This window comes from Chlorocebus sabaeus, chromosome 10 (genome assembly GCF_047675955.1).
Source record: "Chlorocebus sabaeus isolate Y175 chromosome 10, mChlSab1.0.hap1, whole genome shotgun sequence".
Taxonomy (NCBI): Eukaryota; Metazoa; Chordata; class Mammalia; order Primates; family Cercopithecidae; genus Chlorocebus; species Chlorocebus sabaeus.
In genome coordinates, this window is record NC_132913.1 from 28125932 (window position 1) to 28146121 (window position 20190).

Here is a 20190-nt window from a genome sequence, read left to right on the forward strand (position 1 = left end):
TGTTGGGGCTCAGAGAATAATATGCCAAAGTATGGTGCTTTGGCATGCTGAGCACTTTTTTGAATTAAAGGAAATTTAAAGTTCATGGAAGCTGCCTTTCAAGAATGTTCTAACCTTCTCTTCTTGCTCTCTTCCTTGCCCCAGACACAAGGGAGGGGCTCTCTGGAAGTACTCTTATTTGACTGAAGAAAACTTCTTTCAAAAGAAATGCAATTGTCTGAAAACCACTCCCTTGGAATCTCATTAAATAACCAGGAATGATTAAACAACAAAGATGAAAAAAGACTCATCACCACACCCAGACAGACTTTTCATCTATTCTGAAGGAAGCTCTGATTTTCCGAGGCTTTATTTGTATGCTAAGACAATGTTTGTTCACTGTGAGGTTCTGTCCTTCACCTTTCTGGAAATTATAGCCACTCACCCCAGAGGTCAGCGGAACGTTGGCCCAGGACATTGTCTATTACTTGAGCTCATTCAATTCCCCTGAAAATTATTTAGCACTCCTCAAAATACCTTACATTTCCCATTTCCCTCTCCTGTATGAAGAGGTCATATAAGCCTCAACCATCTGGCCTTCTGATTCTTTATTTTGTATGGCTCCCATGTACACTTGCACATTAATAATCCTGTATGCCTTTTCTTCTCGTAATTTGTTGCCAGTTTATTTCAGGACACTTGAACCTCCAGAGAGGGAGTGAAAAATTCCCTTTTTTGATTGAAAAATCAAAAAGAGAAAGTAATGTTGCAGTACATGTTTCCATCAGGTCTGGCAATATTTTGTTGATAAATGGTAAAATTGTGAAATTATAAAAAAATAAATTTGATCTTCATGTAATTATATATAGCTTTGTTAGTTTTTGACTCTTCTATTATTCTGTATAATTCTTGAAAATAGGAATTTAGTAAATTACCTTGTAAAATGAAACAATCCTTTAAAACAAAATTTAAAATTCAATTAACACATCTTCCTTTTAAACAAATTTTATGTGTATTTAAAGAAATGTGAAATGATGTAAACTAAGTATTCAGCATGACTTCTATTTTTGAAAAGAATATAGTCTGTTATAGAAAACAGGAATTACAAATATGAAATGATTAGAGGACAGTTTAAAACATTGTATTTATAAACAGAGTAATTACATATGCTAAAAGAGTAGGACAAAAAGCGAAGACAGATGAGAGTGGAACTTCCTATGTAAGTTAAAACACTGACATTTGGTAAGTGTTATTAGATAACTGTGTCGATATTAAATAGTGGTAATGTATATGCATTTGTGTAAAACAAACTTGGATCAAAGTTGGAATTTGTCACTTACTTCTGCATACTTAATCTCAAGCCCCATTTTCTCATCTGAAAATCAAAACTGTTATAGTATACATTTGTTGGGAACATTAGGTGAGATAATGGATGTAAACAATTTAGCACACAGAATGATTAGCACAGAGAAAAGATTTTTGTACATGCATGCTCACACATATATTGATAGAGAATAAATATTTTTTAAAGGAAAACTTTCACAGTCTTGCTAACTGTTAAGGAAACAGAGAAGGGGCGAGAAGGAGGGAGAGAGAGAAAATAGTAATATCTATATTTAAATGCTACAACAGTGCCTATGTGAAAGTAGATTAGTTTTATGAAGCAAACGTGAATCAAAGTCATGAGAATATGATTCAGGGCAAGAGATCATAGGATTTGATTCCTCTCATAGAATTTATTTCAAACAATGGGTTTCTATTAGTTGCTTTTAAAAGAATTTTAGTTTCATGGAGATGTGAAAGGAAAATAAATTTTGGAGGTTTTTCATTTTGACTACTATAAGGGCTTTATTTACATAACAAGGTCAACATTTTGCTAGCCAGGCCAAACTGAAGGAGCAATGGCTGTTACCCCATGCTGCAGTTTGATAGCTAAGGTTCTGCCTTCTTTTTTTTTTTTTTTTTTTTTTTTTCCCCCACCATGATAGCCTGGGTTTGGTTCCTATATAAAGCCTTTTCTTGTTTGATACTTGGTAATTCTGAAATAGTAGCAATTTATCCTAGCTGAAATATGGTAATGACATTTTAAGATATTTTTTTTAAGGAGGTCAATGGTTAGAAGTCAGCTTAATTAAAAGCTAACATCCAAGATGTGTGTGTGTTTGTACGTGTACGTGTGTGTTCGTATTTAAAAGTCCTTCATGTTTTTGTTTTTTTCTCTCTTAGGACCTTGTCTTTTTTTTTTTTTTGAGCAAAAGTTTTTTTCTTCTCAGTTGACTGAATTCTATTTTCTTTATTTACTCCTGCTGTCTTTCCCTTCTCTTTCACCCTCTGCTGCATGAGGGACCTAAAATAGTTCATAATAGCCTGGGGTTCCTTAAAGAAAACAGAGAAGGCACCAGGCTTCCTTTTGGGGAAAACTCTCTGTTTTTCCTTAATGAATCTCAAGAGTATGAACAGACAAGTTCATCTCAGCTCTTAAGCTGCTTCCTTTTGTATTGTGTCATCTGATTTTTTTCTTTTTTCTTTTTTTTTTTTTTTACTAAAGTAGCTATTGCAACAGAGGCTACTCTTGGTTTTGTAAGGAATAGTATCGTTTAGACACTTAGAAATGTCATTTATTTATTTATTTATTAATGAACTATAAGTGCATTACATGGTTTAACCTCTTAATAATTTTCTTTTTGGAGGCCCAGGATTCAGTGTGGGCTCTACCCAGAGCTCAGAGATCCAGTTAAAGATACACAGTCTCTATCTAAATAAAATTGGTCTCCTTATACAATCCTATGATAGATTTCCTTAACTTTATGTTTGATTTGGTATCCATCTTTAGTCTCCCTCTAGCACCACCAGACTTTTTCTCTCTATACCTTATGATGTAAATTTTGCTATTTCATTTTCACCTTAGTTGTTTCCTTTAATATGAAAAATTAAGGCTATTTAGCTGACAACTGCCTAGGGTTGTGAAACAAGTTATCAGAAATCTAAAAGTCCAAGACAGGAAAAAAAAAAAAAAGGTCTTTATGAATCTATAAGATGTATTTCTCTCAGCAGGCGTAATATGTTTATGTATTTATGTGCATATACACAATGTTTCACTACTAAAAAATATATACAAGAGCTCTAATTAATTGGTTTAAGAAAATAAAAGCACTTGAATCAAATACTTTATCAGGAATAAAATACTAGTCAAATGCTTTTTCAAGTTTACATAACAAGTAAAATCTTTAATAAATAAGCTAGCTTTAAAATTTTTGGTAAAGTAGTTAAGACTTTAGAAATGTCTTAAGAATTGCCAGAATACATTTTTGTTTGCATGTATTAATCAAGCACTTTCTTACTTATCCTTGCTAAATATTATAAGGTGTCAAAATTTGGCATAAGGGATACAAAACTATAAACCTAGCACAAGACAGAATAATCTTTGCTTGCATGATCTTTAATAAATAAGACATTGATATTATTTTAATAAAAACAGCTACATCTTAAATTTAGTAAGATTACCATAACTTCTAATCTTGTGGCTTTAGGTGGTCTAGTCCACAGGTAGTAAGGTTTGTTTTGGGAAGGGACTGTAATTATCTTTGTTTCAAAGCTAAACTATAAACTATAAACTAAGTAATACAAATACAAAGTTAGTTTGGCCTACACCCAGAAATGAACAAGGATGGCTTGAATGTTAGAAGCAAGATGGAGTCAGTTAGTTCAGATCTCTTTCACTGTCTCAGTTATAATTTTGCAATGGTAGTTCCGTAATTTTAAATGATGACTATCACAGTTTTTATAAATAATGTAGGTAAATGATTAAAATAATTAGGTAAATGTAATGGGATAAATACTTGTAAACAAACTCATAATTTAGATTCTAAAGTTATATTAAATTAAATAATATGTATTTTATTATTTAGGTATTTTTCAATAAAAGTATATTTGTAGGAAAACATTCTTTCAAAAAAAAGTATGTCCTTTTTAAAAAGGTGAAACATTTTTGTGTAATTCAAAGCTTATTTAAAGTTTATGTATAAAACAAGATAAAAGGAATGGGGAAATAAGAGGAATGTAAAGAAAGTTATAAAAATAAAGAGCTTTTTTTCTGGTAAGAAAGCTTAAAGAGAAATAATTTTTATATGAGAAAGAGTCTTATATGGTAGATTTAGTCCTAGAACAAAATGACTGGTTGTTTAAGAAACAGAGATGTTCAGGACAAACCAGAAAGTCCAAGCATGACATGAATGATCTGTGTAAGTCACAATAAAGATTAATTAAAAAAAAAAAACAACTTTTATATAATCAAGCTGTCTATAATTAAAGGGAAATTATAAGGGCCTTTCTACAGATTGGGGCTTGATATTAAAAACACACAATAAATGGTTAGAACAATGACATTTTCTTAAGAGATTAATTTATTCTTAGTAAATTATAACAGATTTTTTTTTTTTAACATAAAGTTCAAATTTATGGCATCTTACCATTTTCGATTTTCTCTCCCCTTTTAAAGGGAACAAGATAGTAAAGTTGCTCTTCAACTCATTTTCAGCTCATACAAGTTTTTTTCCTCAACTTTTGTTTGTCATGGCCTGATGCCAACAATATTTTCTTAAAGGTCTAAAGGAAATGTTTTCTTTCAACATAATATTCTTTGCAGTGCAGAAAGTCTTTTCTTTTGCTTTTGGTAACTGGTCTAACAGATTTTATGGTTTATCAAAACAACTCCTATGTCATTATTATTAAGTTTTGGTTTGCAGTGAGCTGAGATAGTGCCATTGCTCTCCAGCCTGCATGACAAAAGCAAAACTCTGTCTCAATAGAAAAAAGAAAAAAAAAAAAGGACACCAAGTCCTGTCAAATCTTAAATGCTGACAGGAATTAAAGCCTCATCTTTAGTCCTGGTAGAAGATGACAATAAAAATAAATCACATTCCTGAGACCCAGGGCCAGAAATTAAAGTTATTCAATTCCTCAAAGCCCAGGAACTATCACAGAAGAGGTGGGCATGTGAGATTGTAAGGGCAGATTTTGAGAGAGAAAGTAAGTCCAGTTTCTCTATAAATTAATCATTAAAGTCAAAGGCATACTAATACAAGACTAGTATATAGGTCCCTGTGTCAGATTAACAGGGATTTCTTGAAGCATTAGCTGACTACTTAATAAAGATTATAAAAGGCTTATGGAAGTTATATCTTTTGGTCAAGATTAAAATTTTATAGATTGCTTATCATATTTTGAAAAACAAATTTAATTGGCTTCCTGTTTTTATTTGGGCTTATTGTTTTTAAAATTAAGTCTCCTCTCTCAAATAATGAAGGTTTTCACCTCTTTTTTGAAATCCTTGAGTTATCAGTTTGGTCAAATGAATGATTTATTTTACAAAGACATGCAGTATCAAGTGTTTTAATATTTGCTTTGGTATTTGACACTTTTAAAAATCAAATTAGAAATTATGTCTTTTCTGACCTAATTAATCCTTTAAGGTGTTAGTTTCACTAAAGTCAAAAAGTGACATAATTCAGCTTATTTGGTATAAGACTTATACAGGAAGCATTGTCAATTGTGAAATGGTGTTTGGTTTTCTTTGGGCTGTATTTGTGTATGCTGTTGGTATGTGTTCAAAAATTATGGGAAACTCTTATAATTCTAATATGAATTTGTGTACACTATCAGTAGTAATTATAATTGTTATATTAAATTATTGTGTGCCACAGAGGTAACAAATTTCCTTGTCAATGGCACCTTTGACTATGACTGCCCTAAAATTTTTGTCTTCCACAGATAATTGTTGTCTTGTTTGGGTTCTCTTTAGAAGGTGGTTTTATGATCAACTATAAAACTCTAACAGATGTTCTTGATTACAGTTTTCTGATAACTTTGGAAGTTGTGATATCAGAATAGAGGAAACATTTTCAGAACTCATGGAGAGCTGAAATGTTTATGACTATCAAGCAGAACAGAAATTAACTGCATGGACTGAATTAATAGAAGAATGAAGTATTCTTTTTGACTTTTTGCTTGAAATGTTGCTGATCCTTTGTTTTGCTTTTTAGAGTCAGGAAAACTTTTCTTTGAGCTATTGACAACTTTTAACAACTTAGTATATACTCCTATGAACACAATTTGGAGCATGTTTGTTTCTCTCTACCTGATTTCTACAGAATTTTGAAACTATTTGTGAGTATGTTAGCTTATGGCAATATAATTATCTGCATAAGTGCAATAAAAATTTGTTTCCATTTGTAACAGGACACAATTGGAGAAACTGCTTATTTTACCAAAGCTATGACTGGAGTGGTGTGCTTTCCTCTAAGGAATCAAACTTGACTTATGGAGTCAATAAAAGCTTCTTGCAAAAACTGGCTTTGTACCTTGTCTACATCATCCCTGTACAGGATTTCTGATCTGTGGTAAGTAAAGAATGTCATTTTTATGACAGGCCCAGAAGCTTCAAGTTTATCTTGGAACCTCAAGAGGAGAGGAATTCACCCAACTCATAGGTATTTTATGGTACAAATCCATGATTGAGCTCAACTTTAAAACAGTCTTATCTGAGATTCCTTTTATGGAACAAAATTCCATCAAAGCCAATTTAAAAGCCTACGTGAAAAAAATAATTTTTCTTGCTGCACTATATACAAATAATCAGGCCAAGTATAATAAAGCAAATAAGTCTTACGAAGATTTGTCTTTGGTGAAAATGGAAAACTGGACAGAGAAAAATTAGGTTTCAAAAACTGTAGTATACCTGTTGCTATATTCTAATCTTGCCTAATGTTTTTCTTTTTTTATTATTTTCTACGGTTTGAACCAAATTCTATTTTTTCTTGGCTACAAGTCTGCAAAATAATGTTTTTAATTTTTTTTCCATTTTCTTTCTTTTTTCTCCATTTTTTCTAATTTGGAGTCATCAAAAACTAAGCTGTGCTTTTGTAAAGCCCTCTAAACAGAAGGCAGACAACTTAAACTTCAGAAGAAAATAACAGCAACCTATTTAAAGCCACATACATAAATGACTTTCATACCTGTCTACTGATGCATGGACTTCAGAGTAATGTGGCCTGTACTGATTCTCCAGGATTATTCTTTTGTTTGTTGTTGTTTTTCTCCCTTCTTCCCCCTATTTTCTTATCACAGGACATAAGACTTCACAACCTGCTAAAAAGGAGCTTTCCTAATAACTCAAGACTTATCCATCTAGGAATAAACCATCCTAGCCATGAGAGATCAGATGAAACCTGAAACAAGAGACTCATTTTCTTCTAAAATGCTTTCTCTGAAAGATTTTAAAAAGAAAAGGGGAAAAATGTGAAAGAAGAATAAATCTTGGGGCCCCCAAATCACTAAGCTAAAGGGAAAAGTTAAACTGGGAACTGCTTAGGGACAACCTGACTCCCATCGATTCAAAGTCACTCCTCTGTTCATGGGGATAAATGCATTTGCCTTCTTTACAGTGGCTAACCAGAAACTTAGAAACAGGCAACCATTTGTCTCTTATCTACCTTGACCTGGAACTCCCCCCACCCTGCCCCCGCTTCAAATCTTCCCACAGTTGCTTCAAGTTTTCCCACCTTTACAGACTGAAACAATGTTCATCTTACATATGTAGATTGATGTCTCATGTCTCCCTAAAATGTATAAAATCAAACTGTGCTCCGATCACCTTTGGCATATGTCATCAGGAGCTCCTGAAAGCTGTGTCATGGGCACATGTCCTGAGCCTTGGCAAAATAAAGTTTCTAGATTAACTGAGACCTGTCTCAGTTCTATGGGGTTCACAGACAGCTTTAGTTCTATGTATATGGCTTTAATTTTAGTTTCAATTCTTTCACAGCTATGGCTGTGGAAGCATATTCAGAAAAACAATATCTAAATTGTTTATTGTTTGATAATGAAATATGTGAGTAAGACCATCGGGAAAGAATAAAAATGAACATTCATATACCAGAGGACAATGTACTGATGATTGTTTAAGCTAGGTAATGGGTACAAGAGGGTTTATTATACAATCCCAACTAGTTTGTGTACTTTAATATTTCTATAATAAAAGCTTAAAAGTGTAAATAACTCAAATAAATAGGTAAGAATTTTAAAAAATATACTAGAGGACATTTATAAAATTTCAGTGTTGGGGCCTATTTTCCAAAAAAATTATGTTTAAAGATAAGATTGTTTTGCATAAAAATATTAATTATCTGAAAATATTAGCATGAAATTATTTATAAGCAAAATTAATCACAAAATAATATAATATGTTGCCAGTCAAATAGAAAAATGCAACAAAGGTTAATATAAAGCTGATAGGCTATTTAAATAGTTAAATGTCTTTCTTAAAAATAATAATATAAAATAAATTAAATCTCACTTCAATTTAATTTTGAGTGCACAGATCTTTCATAGACAACAGGTTGTTATTTACCAGCTGCTTTTAAACTTAGCATTAAAAACAAAAAGATTTAAATAGAAAGAACACAAAGATAGCACAATCTAGTCTGTAGTGTTATCTCCACAAACAAGGGCCAGAAGAGAGATTTGCAAGCTTAAAAAAATAAGAGGCCGGGTATGGTGGCTCATGCTTGTAATTCCAGCATTTTGGGAAGCTGAGGCAGATGGATCATGTGAGGTCAGGAGTTGGAGACTAGCCTGGCCAACATGGTGAAACTCTGTCTATACTAAAAGTAGAAAAGTTAGCTGGGCATAGTGCCACACGTTTGTAATCCCAACTACACAATCACTTGAACCCGGGAGGCGGAGTTTGCAGTGAGTTAAGATCATGCCACTGTACTGCAGCCTGGGCAACAGAGCAAAACTCTGTTTCAACCCAGCACTTTGGGAGGCCGAGACGGGTGGATCACAAGGTCAGGAGATCGAGACCATCCTGGCTAGCATGGTGAAACCCCGTCTCTACTAAAAAAATACAAAAAACTAGCCGGGCGCCGTGGCGGGCGCCTGTAGTCCCAGCTACTCGGGAGGCTGAGGCAGGAGAATGGCGTGAACCCGGGAGGCGGAGCTTGTAGTGAGCTGAGATCCGGCCACAGCACTCCAACCTGGGCGACAGAGCGAGACTCCGTCTCAAAAAAAAAAAAAAAAAAAAAAAAAAAAAAAAAGAAATAAAAAAGAAAAGAAAAAATAATCTCTGAAAACAAACTATGAATTTGGAAGTTATAGGTAGTCTCTGAGTATTTGTGGATAAGCCACCTATAGATGTAGATAAAGCTGTACTTCCCACTCTGCAATGATAACACAAAGATTTCTGATGCATCATCTTTTGCCTGTATAACAATTGGGAAATTGGTGTCTACCTTGTAACTTTCTATCCAGTTAAACTTTGAATAGTTGTGGCGAGTCCAACTATCTATCAGTGACTCTGCAATTCTGCATTCTCTATATTTATATTTACTAGAAATAGGCACTGTGAACTCTGAAACATTTTTCTAGTGGGAGAAAAATATGGCTTGGGACATTTTGATTCACTAAAATAAGTGATTGTGTCATTTCTTCACTAGACCTAGCAGTGTTAGTAAACTTCCTCTATAGTGGTCACTGTGAGACTAAAATTTCATCGGTTTAAGTGAGAAACTCCAACATTTTTTATAAATAACATGTTATAGAATTAGTCACCGTGAAAGTGTTCTTAACCTTGCCATAACACAGTTCACAACAATCTTAAGAGCTGATTTCAATGATCATCCTTTCATAAAATTCTAGGTACTCTTTCATATACTTGATAACGTGCTACTTTAACAGAATCATTTTTTCCCTATTACTTTCTCTCTGGATGGTTAAAATGCATTAGCATTTCAATGATTGCATTATATCCTCAAGTATACAAAGACTTAATCTCTCTCCTTATAGGATGTATGGAAATGTTCAGCCACAATAACTTTTAAAAAAAGAAACTGCAGTCTACAGTTGCTGCAGTTCCTCCATTCATGCATTAGTAAGTGTCTGGATTAAACTGGTTCAAAAGACCATGCACAACTTGTACCATTATAGGCATAAAAAAGCCGTTACCATCTATCAGATCAAGCAGCAGAAGGTAAAAATAAATGATCCCGGTTAAAACAAACAAACAAACAAACAAAAAAAAACAAATAAACAAATAAAACCAGGTTACTTATCTATAATATTTAGTTCTTTTAAAATCAACAAAACCTTTATTAGTTCCATTTAAGAATATTCCTAAATAAGATTAAAATATTATTTGGATGTCTCACTAATCTTCACAATTACTATTTCTGCTTTCACCAATGCAACTTTTATGGCAGTTAAAAACTTAGTTTAACTAAATTCAGTTTTAGTTAAAAGCTGAATTTTTAGTTCAGTTATTATGACAAAGGAAAGCTAAATACTAGCTTTAGCAATAGAGCAGGAAGATGCCATGCGGTAGCGTAAAGACAAAGGCAATGAAAGTTTAAGAACTGAAGTGAGTATCTTGTAGATTCTGTACACCCTGGCGCTTGTTACTCTCCAATAATAAGCTTAATGTTTAAAACGGGATTCATGGTCTCTTTCAGGTCACCTTACCAATAAGTGCATTACCTTAAAATGGAATGAAAGAAAAATAGCTCCTCCCTAAGACTCTTAATTTACCATCTTGGAATAGTTTGTCACTTGGGAGATCAGGTCAAAATCCAGAATACTGAAGGAATATGGCATGATGACAGATATGTTTTATAACTCAAAGTGAATGTTGGTGGATTTCATGCCGGGGAAGCAAAGTAGTCAATTAAAAACACTTCATAATGGCATCTGTAAAAAAAGGTCACAAAGACCTTGATTGCTGTAGAAACCTCACATGAAGTAAATGTGTTTTGTGGGGCTACTGTTAGGGCCTGTTTTTTTCTCAGCTGTGTTAAGGGAAAAAGTGGCTAGTTGCGAACCTTTTTTTTTTCATTTGTTATTGTAAACAAAGTTCATAGTTTTACCCATTCGCTGTCCTTACTGTATACTTCACATTTTAAATACATCCTTGAGTTCATGTAAGTTGCATATAAACAAATTCCATTTATATGCATGCATTCATTTGTTTAACATTTACTTAGCACAAGTATATATTCAAAGAGGCTTAGAAGGATTTTACAGACTGAAAACAAATTCCCTTGCCATCAAAAAGCTTAAGATTTAGTAGAAAATAGAACAGTATTTATATAAATCATATTTCTCAATAATTAGTGAATTTTATCTAAAATCAAAAATTTCAAAAGAAGTTTAAATTACTCTGAAGTTCATATCAATTCTGAGTCTCTTGTTTCCCTATGTATTTGATTAATAGTTTCAGAAATTAGGGAAAATCTTATTTTTATATTGTACATGGTACTAAGACAGTAAGCTGAGTTTAAATAAAATGATATTTCAATGTTACTTTTCTTGTGCTTGGCTTGGCTTTGCTGTAAGTGCGTATGTGTGTGAGTGTGTGTGAGTGTGCGCGTGTGTGTGTGCACGCACGTGCTTTTTGTTGCTATGTTCTAAGCCTACTTTGTGAAAGGTCCAATATTAAACTAACCTCAGAACTTTTTACCAAAATAGCTAATAAACTTGAAAATATTTTAATATTTGCATTACATTTTTAATCCAAAAATTTACATTTTAAAATGTGCTTTGTGATGTTTATATAAACTTTATATCTTAATCATATCAACCTCTGTAAAATAACTTTTAACAACAAAAAGCCTATCAAATCATGACACAAAAATCTGTCAATGTTCCAGTTAACACTTAGAGTTTAATGAATTAGTACTGTTGTCCAAACTCTGGTCATTTATTGTAGAAACGATTGTATAAGCATTGTTATCCTATTTTTAAAAATTATTATTTTATTACCAATGTAATTATCTTAATTAGTCTCACTGTTTCATAGCAGCAGTCACTGATGGAAGGCATCAACTCCCCCAGAAGCATTTTTGAGTTTCCCCTACTTTCAGGAGAGCTTTCTGTTTAACTTTCAACTCGTTGAGGATATTTCATACTGAAATCGTACTTGGTATTTTCACTTAAATAGTATTTATAGGTTGTATGTCCTTGGTGTTTTTGTTTTCTTTACTCTCAGGTTGGATATTTTCAAAACTGAGATAAATAAGTTGATCCGAGCATTGTTAATATAATATCAATGGAAAATGAGGTATCAACTGCAAAATCTATCTGGTTTGGTGAGGCCATTTTTAAACTTTCATACACCTGTTTTTGTGTGTTCTGTGTCATTTATAATTTTGGAATTATTCATATTTTTCTTCTCATGTTGGTATACATGCTATGATTACAATCTTTTTCCAAAATACTACTTTTCTTTTATTCAGAAAGTTTCTCATGCTGACACAACTTAGGTCTGATAGGTAAAACCCTTATATCGGTAGTTGGCACTGGAGATAAGGCCCTGGCTGATAATGAGCTTGCAACTTTGTGGGAAATATACGGTCAGTGTCAGCAATCTATTGTACCTCAGGAATAAAATATTGAAAAATAAAGACATGTCTTATTAAACATAGCAGGCTTTCTCCTGATAAACTGTTATTATAGGAAGTAATGAGTGAAATAGGTCAAATGTAGACTACATAAACTAGAGAATACACTTCCAGGCTAAGAGAAACAGCTACTGCTCAGCTCATTGTTACCAGATCTCCCTATTTTACGAAACAAGGCAGAAATCCAGGATCTTATGTAAAATCTCTCAATATTTTAAATTTTGACAACTAATTCAAGTAAATTTAAAACACTGTGGAAAATAAAGCAAACACAGAAATGAGGGTGGTCAATCTGGAATCCCTGCTCTAGAGAAGTGGTTTCTGCCCCTTTCATTTCTGGGTCAAAATTGACGAAAAGAGACGTAAACATACTTCCCAATCTATTGACTTCTGAGTCTTAGGCATAGACAAGAGCAAAAGTCAGAGAGTGTGGCCAGGAGGCCGACTTAGACATAGGCTGGCTTTTCTCTCTTCTTTATCTCATTGAACTCCCTCTTGGCTCACTCCTTGTTCATTGGAGCTCCTCTCTCATTGAAGCACTCATTGGCTTTCCCTGGACTTGACATTACTTAAAGGTACAAGCCTCCCAACGAATTCTTTTCTGCTAACCTTTAGACTCGACAATGGCCTTTGATTTACAAAAAAATTACAAAGGTCATAGTCGACAGGAATAACAAAGCATTCTCACATATCAGTTGCATATTATCTCCTATGTATATCATCTCCTTAAAAACAACTGAAGGAGGAAGATGTTATTATCCGCAATTCATAGAATAGAAACCTGAAATCTAAGGAAAAAGAATACACTTGATACCCCCAGAGTATAAGTGACTGGGCAGGAATGGGAACCCACATCTTCTGGATGGAAATCCAGTGCCTCTCTTCTGCTCCTTCACAAAGGAACACACAAGGGAAGAGAGGCAGTAACCTGAGTTACTCAACATTGAACCTTGTTTTCCAGAATCATATGCTTTGTCTTTCAAATCTCCCAGTAGTCAATATCTCACCACTGGACTCCTTCAAGCTTATTTAAATTTTCTTTTAAACTGACTCCAGGAACATAAAAAATAAATAAAGGGTGAGACGGTTAACATCTGTGACTATTTAGAACAAAGACTGGCCCTGTAGTTTGCAACCATTAGAAACAATTACAGCATCTCTTTGGCAGGGTGAAGATAAATTCATTAAATTACTGCTTTGAAAAAGAGTTGCAATAGCTTCCAATAGGGCCTAATGCCCACATTTAGAAAAAAAAAATACATTTTGAGCCTCTAAAAGTACCTATGTAAGCAATCCTATAACCAAACTTGTGGCAATAAACTTAAACTAGTTGCTGTATATACAACTCACACACGCACCCCCACCCCACCCCACACACATACGTTAGCACAAAATAACCACTTTGACACTTTGACTCATAATTGATGAGATAATTGAATTCAATATTAAATTGAAAGCCTGTTTTTTATGCCAAACTCAATCTATAAAAGGCAAACTTCTTTACCCATATCTTGGGTCCAAAGCAATGGCCCTGGGGTGTTCCATGGCTCCTGCTATTAGTGTAGTTCTTAGGGAGCCATCTAGTTTAGCCACCTCGATTTGGTCCAGATTGCTGTCTATCCAGTATATGTTTCCTGCTATCCAGTCGACTGTCAGGCCTTCTGGAGTAGCCAGGCCATGCTCCACAACCACTTCAATGGCACTGACACCTACAAAAGAAGGAAAACCAGTATGTGCACCCATTCAAGGATTGCGTTAAGTACAAAGGAAAAAGGCCTACCTGCAACCAGCAGTACAAATTATTTCAATGTGATTTCCACTTCGAGAGATTGCAAAAGTGCTACTTAGCACAGGCAACACCAAGTAGTCTCCAATTTAGCATTACCTATCACCCTTACCAGAAATCTTTAATCTAGTAAATCCTTTTAGTATCAGTGGAATCAAGTTTTTAAACAGCTCTGAGGTTAATAACAACATTGAGGTGGCAAAAAAAAAAAAAGTTACTTCTTGTTTCTGACTTTTGCATTCAGAGCAAGGGATTTTGGAAACAATCAGTGCAACTTAACTCAAATGTTGATCTTCAAGAGTAGAATAAAATCAAAAGAAAAAGCCCACCAGAGCTCATATGCATTCTGGCTAATCAGCACTCACTCTTTTTCTCTTTGTGGAAGCATAACAGGTAACAGCTACTACTATATTAAACTTTAACAAAGATAAGCCCCAGATGACCCTCTTCCTCACCTGGGACCCTAAGATTTGTAAGATATAACAAAAATGTAAATAAGAGAAAAGGTATGAATAAAAATAAGCGATTTGGTGATGCCTACCAATATTCTTATTTATCCATTATTTAATTTCTTTCACAATTTTTTTAAAAAATATTTCTTTATTTTATTTTAGTTATTTTATTATTATTATTATTATTATATTATTATTATTATTATTATTTTTGAAACAGGGTCTCACTTCTGTTGCCCAGGCTGGAATGCAATGGTGTGATCACGGCTCATTGCAGCCTCAACTTCCAGGGCTCAGATGATTCTCCTACTTCAGCCTCCTGAGTAGCAAGGACTACAGTGCACAAAACCATACCTAGCTTTCTTTGTATTTTTAGCAGAGATGGGATTTTGCCATGTTGTCCAGGCTGGTCTCAAACTCATGGGCTTAAGCATCTGTCTGCCTCAGCTTCCCAAAGTGCTGGAGTTACAGGCATGATCCACTGTGCTGGCCAGCCAAAATTTTCCTTTTTAAACATCTTTTGTAATATGATAAATCATTGTAGTTTGTAACGTTGCTACCACATCAGTGCTTTTTGTTAGACATATTAACAATGTGTTTTATGAAATCGTTAACCAATTAATCCTATGAATCTAAATCCATCGTTTTAAATCAGTATATGGAATAGGATATAAGTTTACATATCATAATTATATTATGCGCTTAAATATGACCATTTTTCAAAATTGCAAAGGTGTTTTAGAATGGAATTAACAATTTGAAAGAGATACCTTGTTCTTGGAATGGTATATGGAGGCAACATTTCAAGAGAAATATATATTTATGTCAAAGACTTCTTTTTTTTTTTTTTTTTTTCCTTTTTTTGTTTGAGATGGAGTGTCACTCTGTTGCCCAGGTTGGAGTGCAATGGCACAATCTCAGCTCACTGCAACCTCCGACTCCCAAATTCAAGCAGTTCTCCTGCTTCAGCCTCCTGAGTAACTGGGATTACAGGCATGCACCACCGCGCCCGGCTAATTTTTATATTTTTAGTAGAAATGGGATTTCATCATATTGGCCAGGCTGGTGTGGAGCTCCTGACCTCATGTGATCCACCTGCCTCGGCGTCCCAAAGTGCTGGGATTATAGGCGTGAGCCACTGCACCTGGCTATTTATATCAAAGACTTTCTACTTAAGAAAGGATTAGTTTAGCCAAAAGAGGTAAGTCAAATTATGGCAAAAATATTTAGCTCATATTAGTCATCTTTGTAATTTTTTTTTCATTTTTTTTTGAATTATCTTGAAAGATGGTAGCAAAATTAAAAAAAAAAAAAAAAAGTTATTCTAACTCCTAAAAATGTGACTAATGGTGTGTAACAACCAGTCACTTTGTTTCGTTTTCTTGTAAATAAATTTCTTTGCCATCAGTCCATGGAAAGTCCACAGTGGCAAATGGTGTGAACAACATGAGCATCACCACTTCCTGCCCCCAACAGGTGCTCACACAGATGCTCAACACCCCTGATTTTACATATATAAGGGAGGGGAAGGCCGGGCGCAGTGGCTCAAGCCTGTAATCCCAGCACTTTGGGAGGCGGAGACGGGTGGATCACGAGGTCAGGAGATCGAGACCATCCTGGCTAACACGGTGAAACCCCGTCTCTACTAAATATTACAAAAAAACTAGCCGGGCGAGGTGGCGGGTGCCTGTAGTCCCAGCTACTTGGGAGGCTGAGGCAGGAGAATGGCGTGAACCCGGGAGGCGGAGCTTGCAGTGAGCCGAGATCTGGCCACTGCACTCCAGCCTGGGCGACAGAGCAAGACTCCATCTCAAAAAAAAAAAAAAAAAAAAAAAAAAAAGGGAGGGGATAAAGGACCAAAGGTCAAAGAATAATCAAAATTTCTTCTAGTTATAATGTGTTCTTTGAACTTTCACTTAAAAAAGTAATCTAAACATTAAGGAAAATTATAATATATGTACCTCCACTTTCAGAAAGCTTTCCCCGGTATATTCTGTCTTCTACAACATCTGTCCAATAAAGTAAACTTTGATTGAAGTGAAAATCAAGTGCTATCGTGTTTCTCAATCCAGGAACAAGTAGACTATAGTCTCTTTTGTGAAGATCAATCCTTCTGATCTCATGACGAATAGAAAAGATGATGAATGCTTCAAAAGGATCTGAAATTAAATTTATGTTTAATAGGCTTATGAAAATGTAAACTCTGGTAATAAAATGCTTGAGATCAAAATATATTATTTAAAAGTATAATTTATTACATAATTCTCCATCTTAAAACAGCAATTTCTTTTAATCCAATATTTAATGGAAACTTGCAAAACTTAGGTTTATATGTATTCATTAGAATAGTTATTAGGGAGATTTTATTGCTTGAATTTACATATACCTGACACTGATTAAAGAATAGAAGAATTATTGTCACACAAAAACAAAATAGGGGGGTTTCTGGTTTTTTTTTTTTTTAGAATTTCACCTGACAAAGCTCAGAAAAATCACCATAGGAATTTCTAAGATGTGGCTAAAACTAACTTTGCTATTCTCTTAGCTGACTACCCTATATTTACAGATCCATAGAGAAGAAATATCCAACAACAACAGAAAAAGATTTCTGTGAAGAAGTTGTTGGACTTAGGGAGTGCTTCCATTAAGAGAGAAGATGGCGGCTTTCTGCAGAGTCCAAAAATATCATATCTATATCATTCCTTACTGGTTTCTTTTAGCCTGAAACAGGCCTGAGTAGGGAGAAAGGAAAGAAGCTTTGAAAACGGATATGAGATTAAAGTTTCTTTTAGTATTATTGTGTCTAAAAGAATGTTTCAGTATCTGAAAGTTACTAAAATTATGTTATTTCAAAAATGTATGAAACCCTAAACTAATTACTGTGAGACATACTGATGTATATTGTTGTGATCACTTAGATATTGCAGTTATTTATTGCACAGTATTGTTTTTTCTGTATGACATTATTGTGACTAGAGCTAACTGAAAAATGTGTATCAAAAACATGTACAGAATAGTTCCAGATAGCTCCCAAATAAAACAAATACTCTTAAAATTTAATACCCTGGATTTAGCATTTTTAAAATAAAGAAAATGTTTGTGTTGGATGCACAGTTGTTTAAAAGAAAAAATATCTAATTTTGGATTAGCTCTTATGTTAGGTCTTTGATACAATTTGAATTAATTTTTGTATACGGTATAAGATAGGTTCAGATATCATTCAATTGCATGTGAAAATCTAGTTCTCCCAGCACTATTTCTTGGAAAGACAATTTTTCCTCCACTTATGTTCAGACTTATCTCACACCATAGACAAAAACTAACTCAAACTGTATTACACACTTAAATGTGAGAACTAAAACTACACTACTATTAGAAGAACACACAGGCATATATCTTAGCGACCTTCAATTAGGCAATGGCTTCTTAGCTATGAGACTAAGACTTAATCACCGACTAAGATGATTATAATAAGAAAGCTGGATGACACAGCTGATGGCAAAGATGTAGAGAAATCAGAACCCTCATACACTGCCAGTTGGCTATTAAGAAAAAATGCAGTCACTTTGGAAAACAGTTTGGCTCTTCCTTAAAACGTTAAATATTGAGTTACCATATGACCCAGCAAAAATTCCAATTCCAATTGTACACCAAAGATAATTAAAAATGCATGTTCACAAAAGAACTCGTGCATATTCATAGCAGCATTATTCATAACCAAAAATGGAAATAATTCGTATGCCCATCAACTGATGAATAAAAAAATGTTGTCTATCCACATGATAGATATATTATTCATCAATACAAAGAAAATAATTACTGGTGTATGCTAAAACAAATGAAAACATTATGCCAAGCGAAAGAAGCTAGTCATAAAACACATATTACATGATTACATTTATATGAAATGTCCAGAATAGGCAAATCTTTAGGGGTAGAAAATAGATAGATCAGTGGTTTCTAGGGCTGAGGGGAGGTATTCATGGGAAATGATTGCTAATGGGCATGGGGTTTGTTTTGGGGTGACTAAAGTGTTCAAAAATTAAATAGCTGTAACAGTTAAACTGAATTGTGCACTTCATAAGAGTGAATCTTATGGTACGTAAATTATATCTAAATACATTTGTTATTAAAAAATGTAGTAATGACTGTAAAAACTTGTAAAGGGCATAAAACTGTACAAATACTACTTGTAGCTCACTGTTAACAGTCCAGGTTCACATATATCATTAATTTTTAGCTCATTTAGTCATTCCTATAACCTTCCTCAGATCTGAAAAATTTTCTATCTACATTAAGAAAACAAAGAATTCCAATAATTTAGTTCTGTTTCTTTTCTGTGCATTAGAGTTAGTTGAATAAAATAGAGATATTATTATTAGAAAAATTAAATGGAATATTTCAACTCAAAGAATTCAGAAAATAAAAATAAACTCAAATTTGAAAATAACAACAAATATAACCACAGAAATTGATACAATATGACAAAAGATATTACTAGCAAACCCAAAGCCATTTGTTTAAAAGAATAACAAAATATAGATTAGACCTATGGCAGACTTGATTATATATATACACACACATATACATACACATATTACATATACATATACATATACACACGTACATAGTGATAAATTAACAGTAAGAAGAGTGAAAATAGAAAATATAGAAAATAAAAAAACAGGCGACAGAGTGAGACTCCACCTCGAAACAAAAAAAAAAGATGAGTAAGATATGTATTTTAATAATACACTTGAAAATATGTAAAATAAGTTAATTCTTAGAGAAACGTGTTAGCAAAATTGACTTAAAAAGAAAGAGAAGGCCAGGTGCGGTGGCTCATGCCTGTAATCCCAGCACTTTGGGAAGTCAAGTCTGGTGGATCACCTGAGGTCAGGAGTTCAAGACCAGCCTGGCCAACATGGTGAAATCCCGTCTCTACTAAAAGTACAAAATTATCCAGACATGGTGGCACATGTCTGTAATCCCAGCTACTCAGGAGGCTGAAGCAGGAGAATCTCTTGAACCCGGGAGGCAGAGGTTGCAGTGAGCCTAGATCACACAACTATGCTCCAGCCTGGGTAACAAAGTGAGATTCCATCCCAAAAAAAAAAAAAAAAAAAAAAAAGAAAGAAAGAAAATTTGAAATGATATATAAGCATTACAAACACTGATTTAATAGTAAAATTATACCCTTCAATCTAATGTGTAAAAAAGAAAAACCCACAAGACTAAAAGTAATTTAACAAACTGGTACTCGGGTTATCTACATAGACTGCTGCCAGTCCACAGACTTTGTTACTAGTCCATAATGAAGTCACGTAGTAATTGAGAATATTAAGAAAAGTTTACACCAATTAAAACAGCAAGACCACACCCATTTTATTGGGCAAAATTGGAAGTCCAAGAATTATCAAAACATCACACATGGAGTGCTTCCTATATACTATAATTATTCTTAAACTTTTCTTTTTGAGATAGAGTCTCACTCTGTTGACCAGGCTGGAGTACAGTGGTGTGA

General features: G+C 33.8%; 1 protein-coding gene across 1 annotated transcript in view; it reads right to left on the minus strand.

The window, feature by feature from the left end:
* LRP1B (LDL receptor related protein 1B) overlaps positions 1-20190 on the minus strand; it is a 1897925-nt gene that overhangs the window by 634075 nt on the left and 1243660 nt on the right. The window contains exons 24-25 of the mRNA XM_073019651.1: positions 16628-16825; positions 13933-14137 (exon numbers count right to left, since the gene is read on the minus strand). Coding sequence (XP_072875752.1) covers positions 13933-14137; positions 16628-16825 — 403 coding nt within the window. The remainder of the gene's footprint in view (positions 1-13932; positions 14138-16627; positions 16826-20190) is intronic.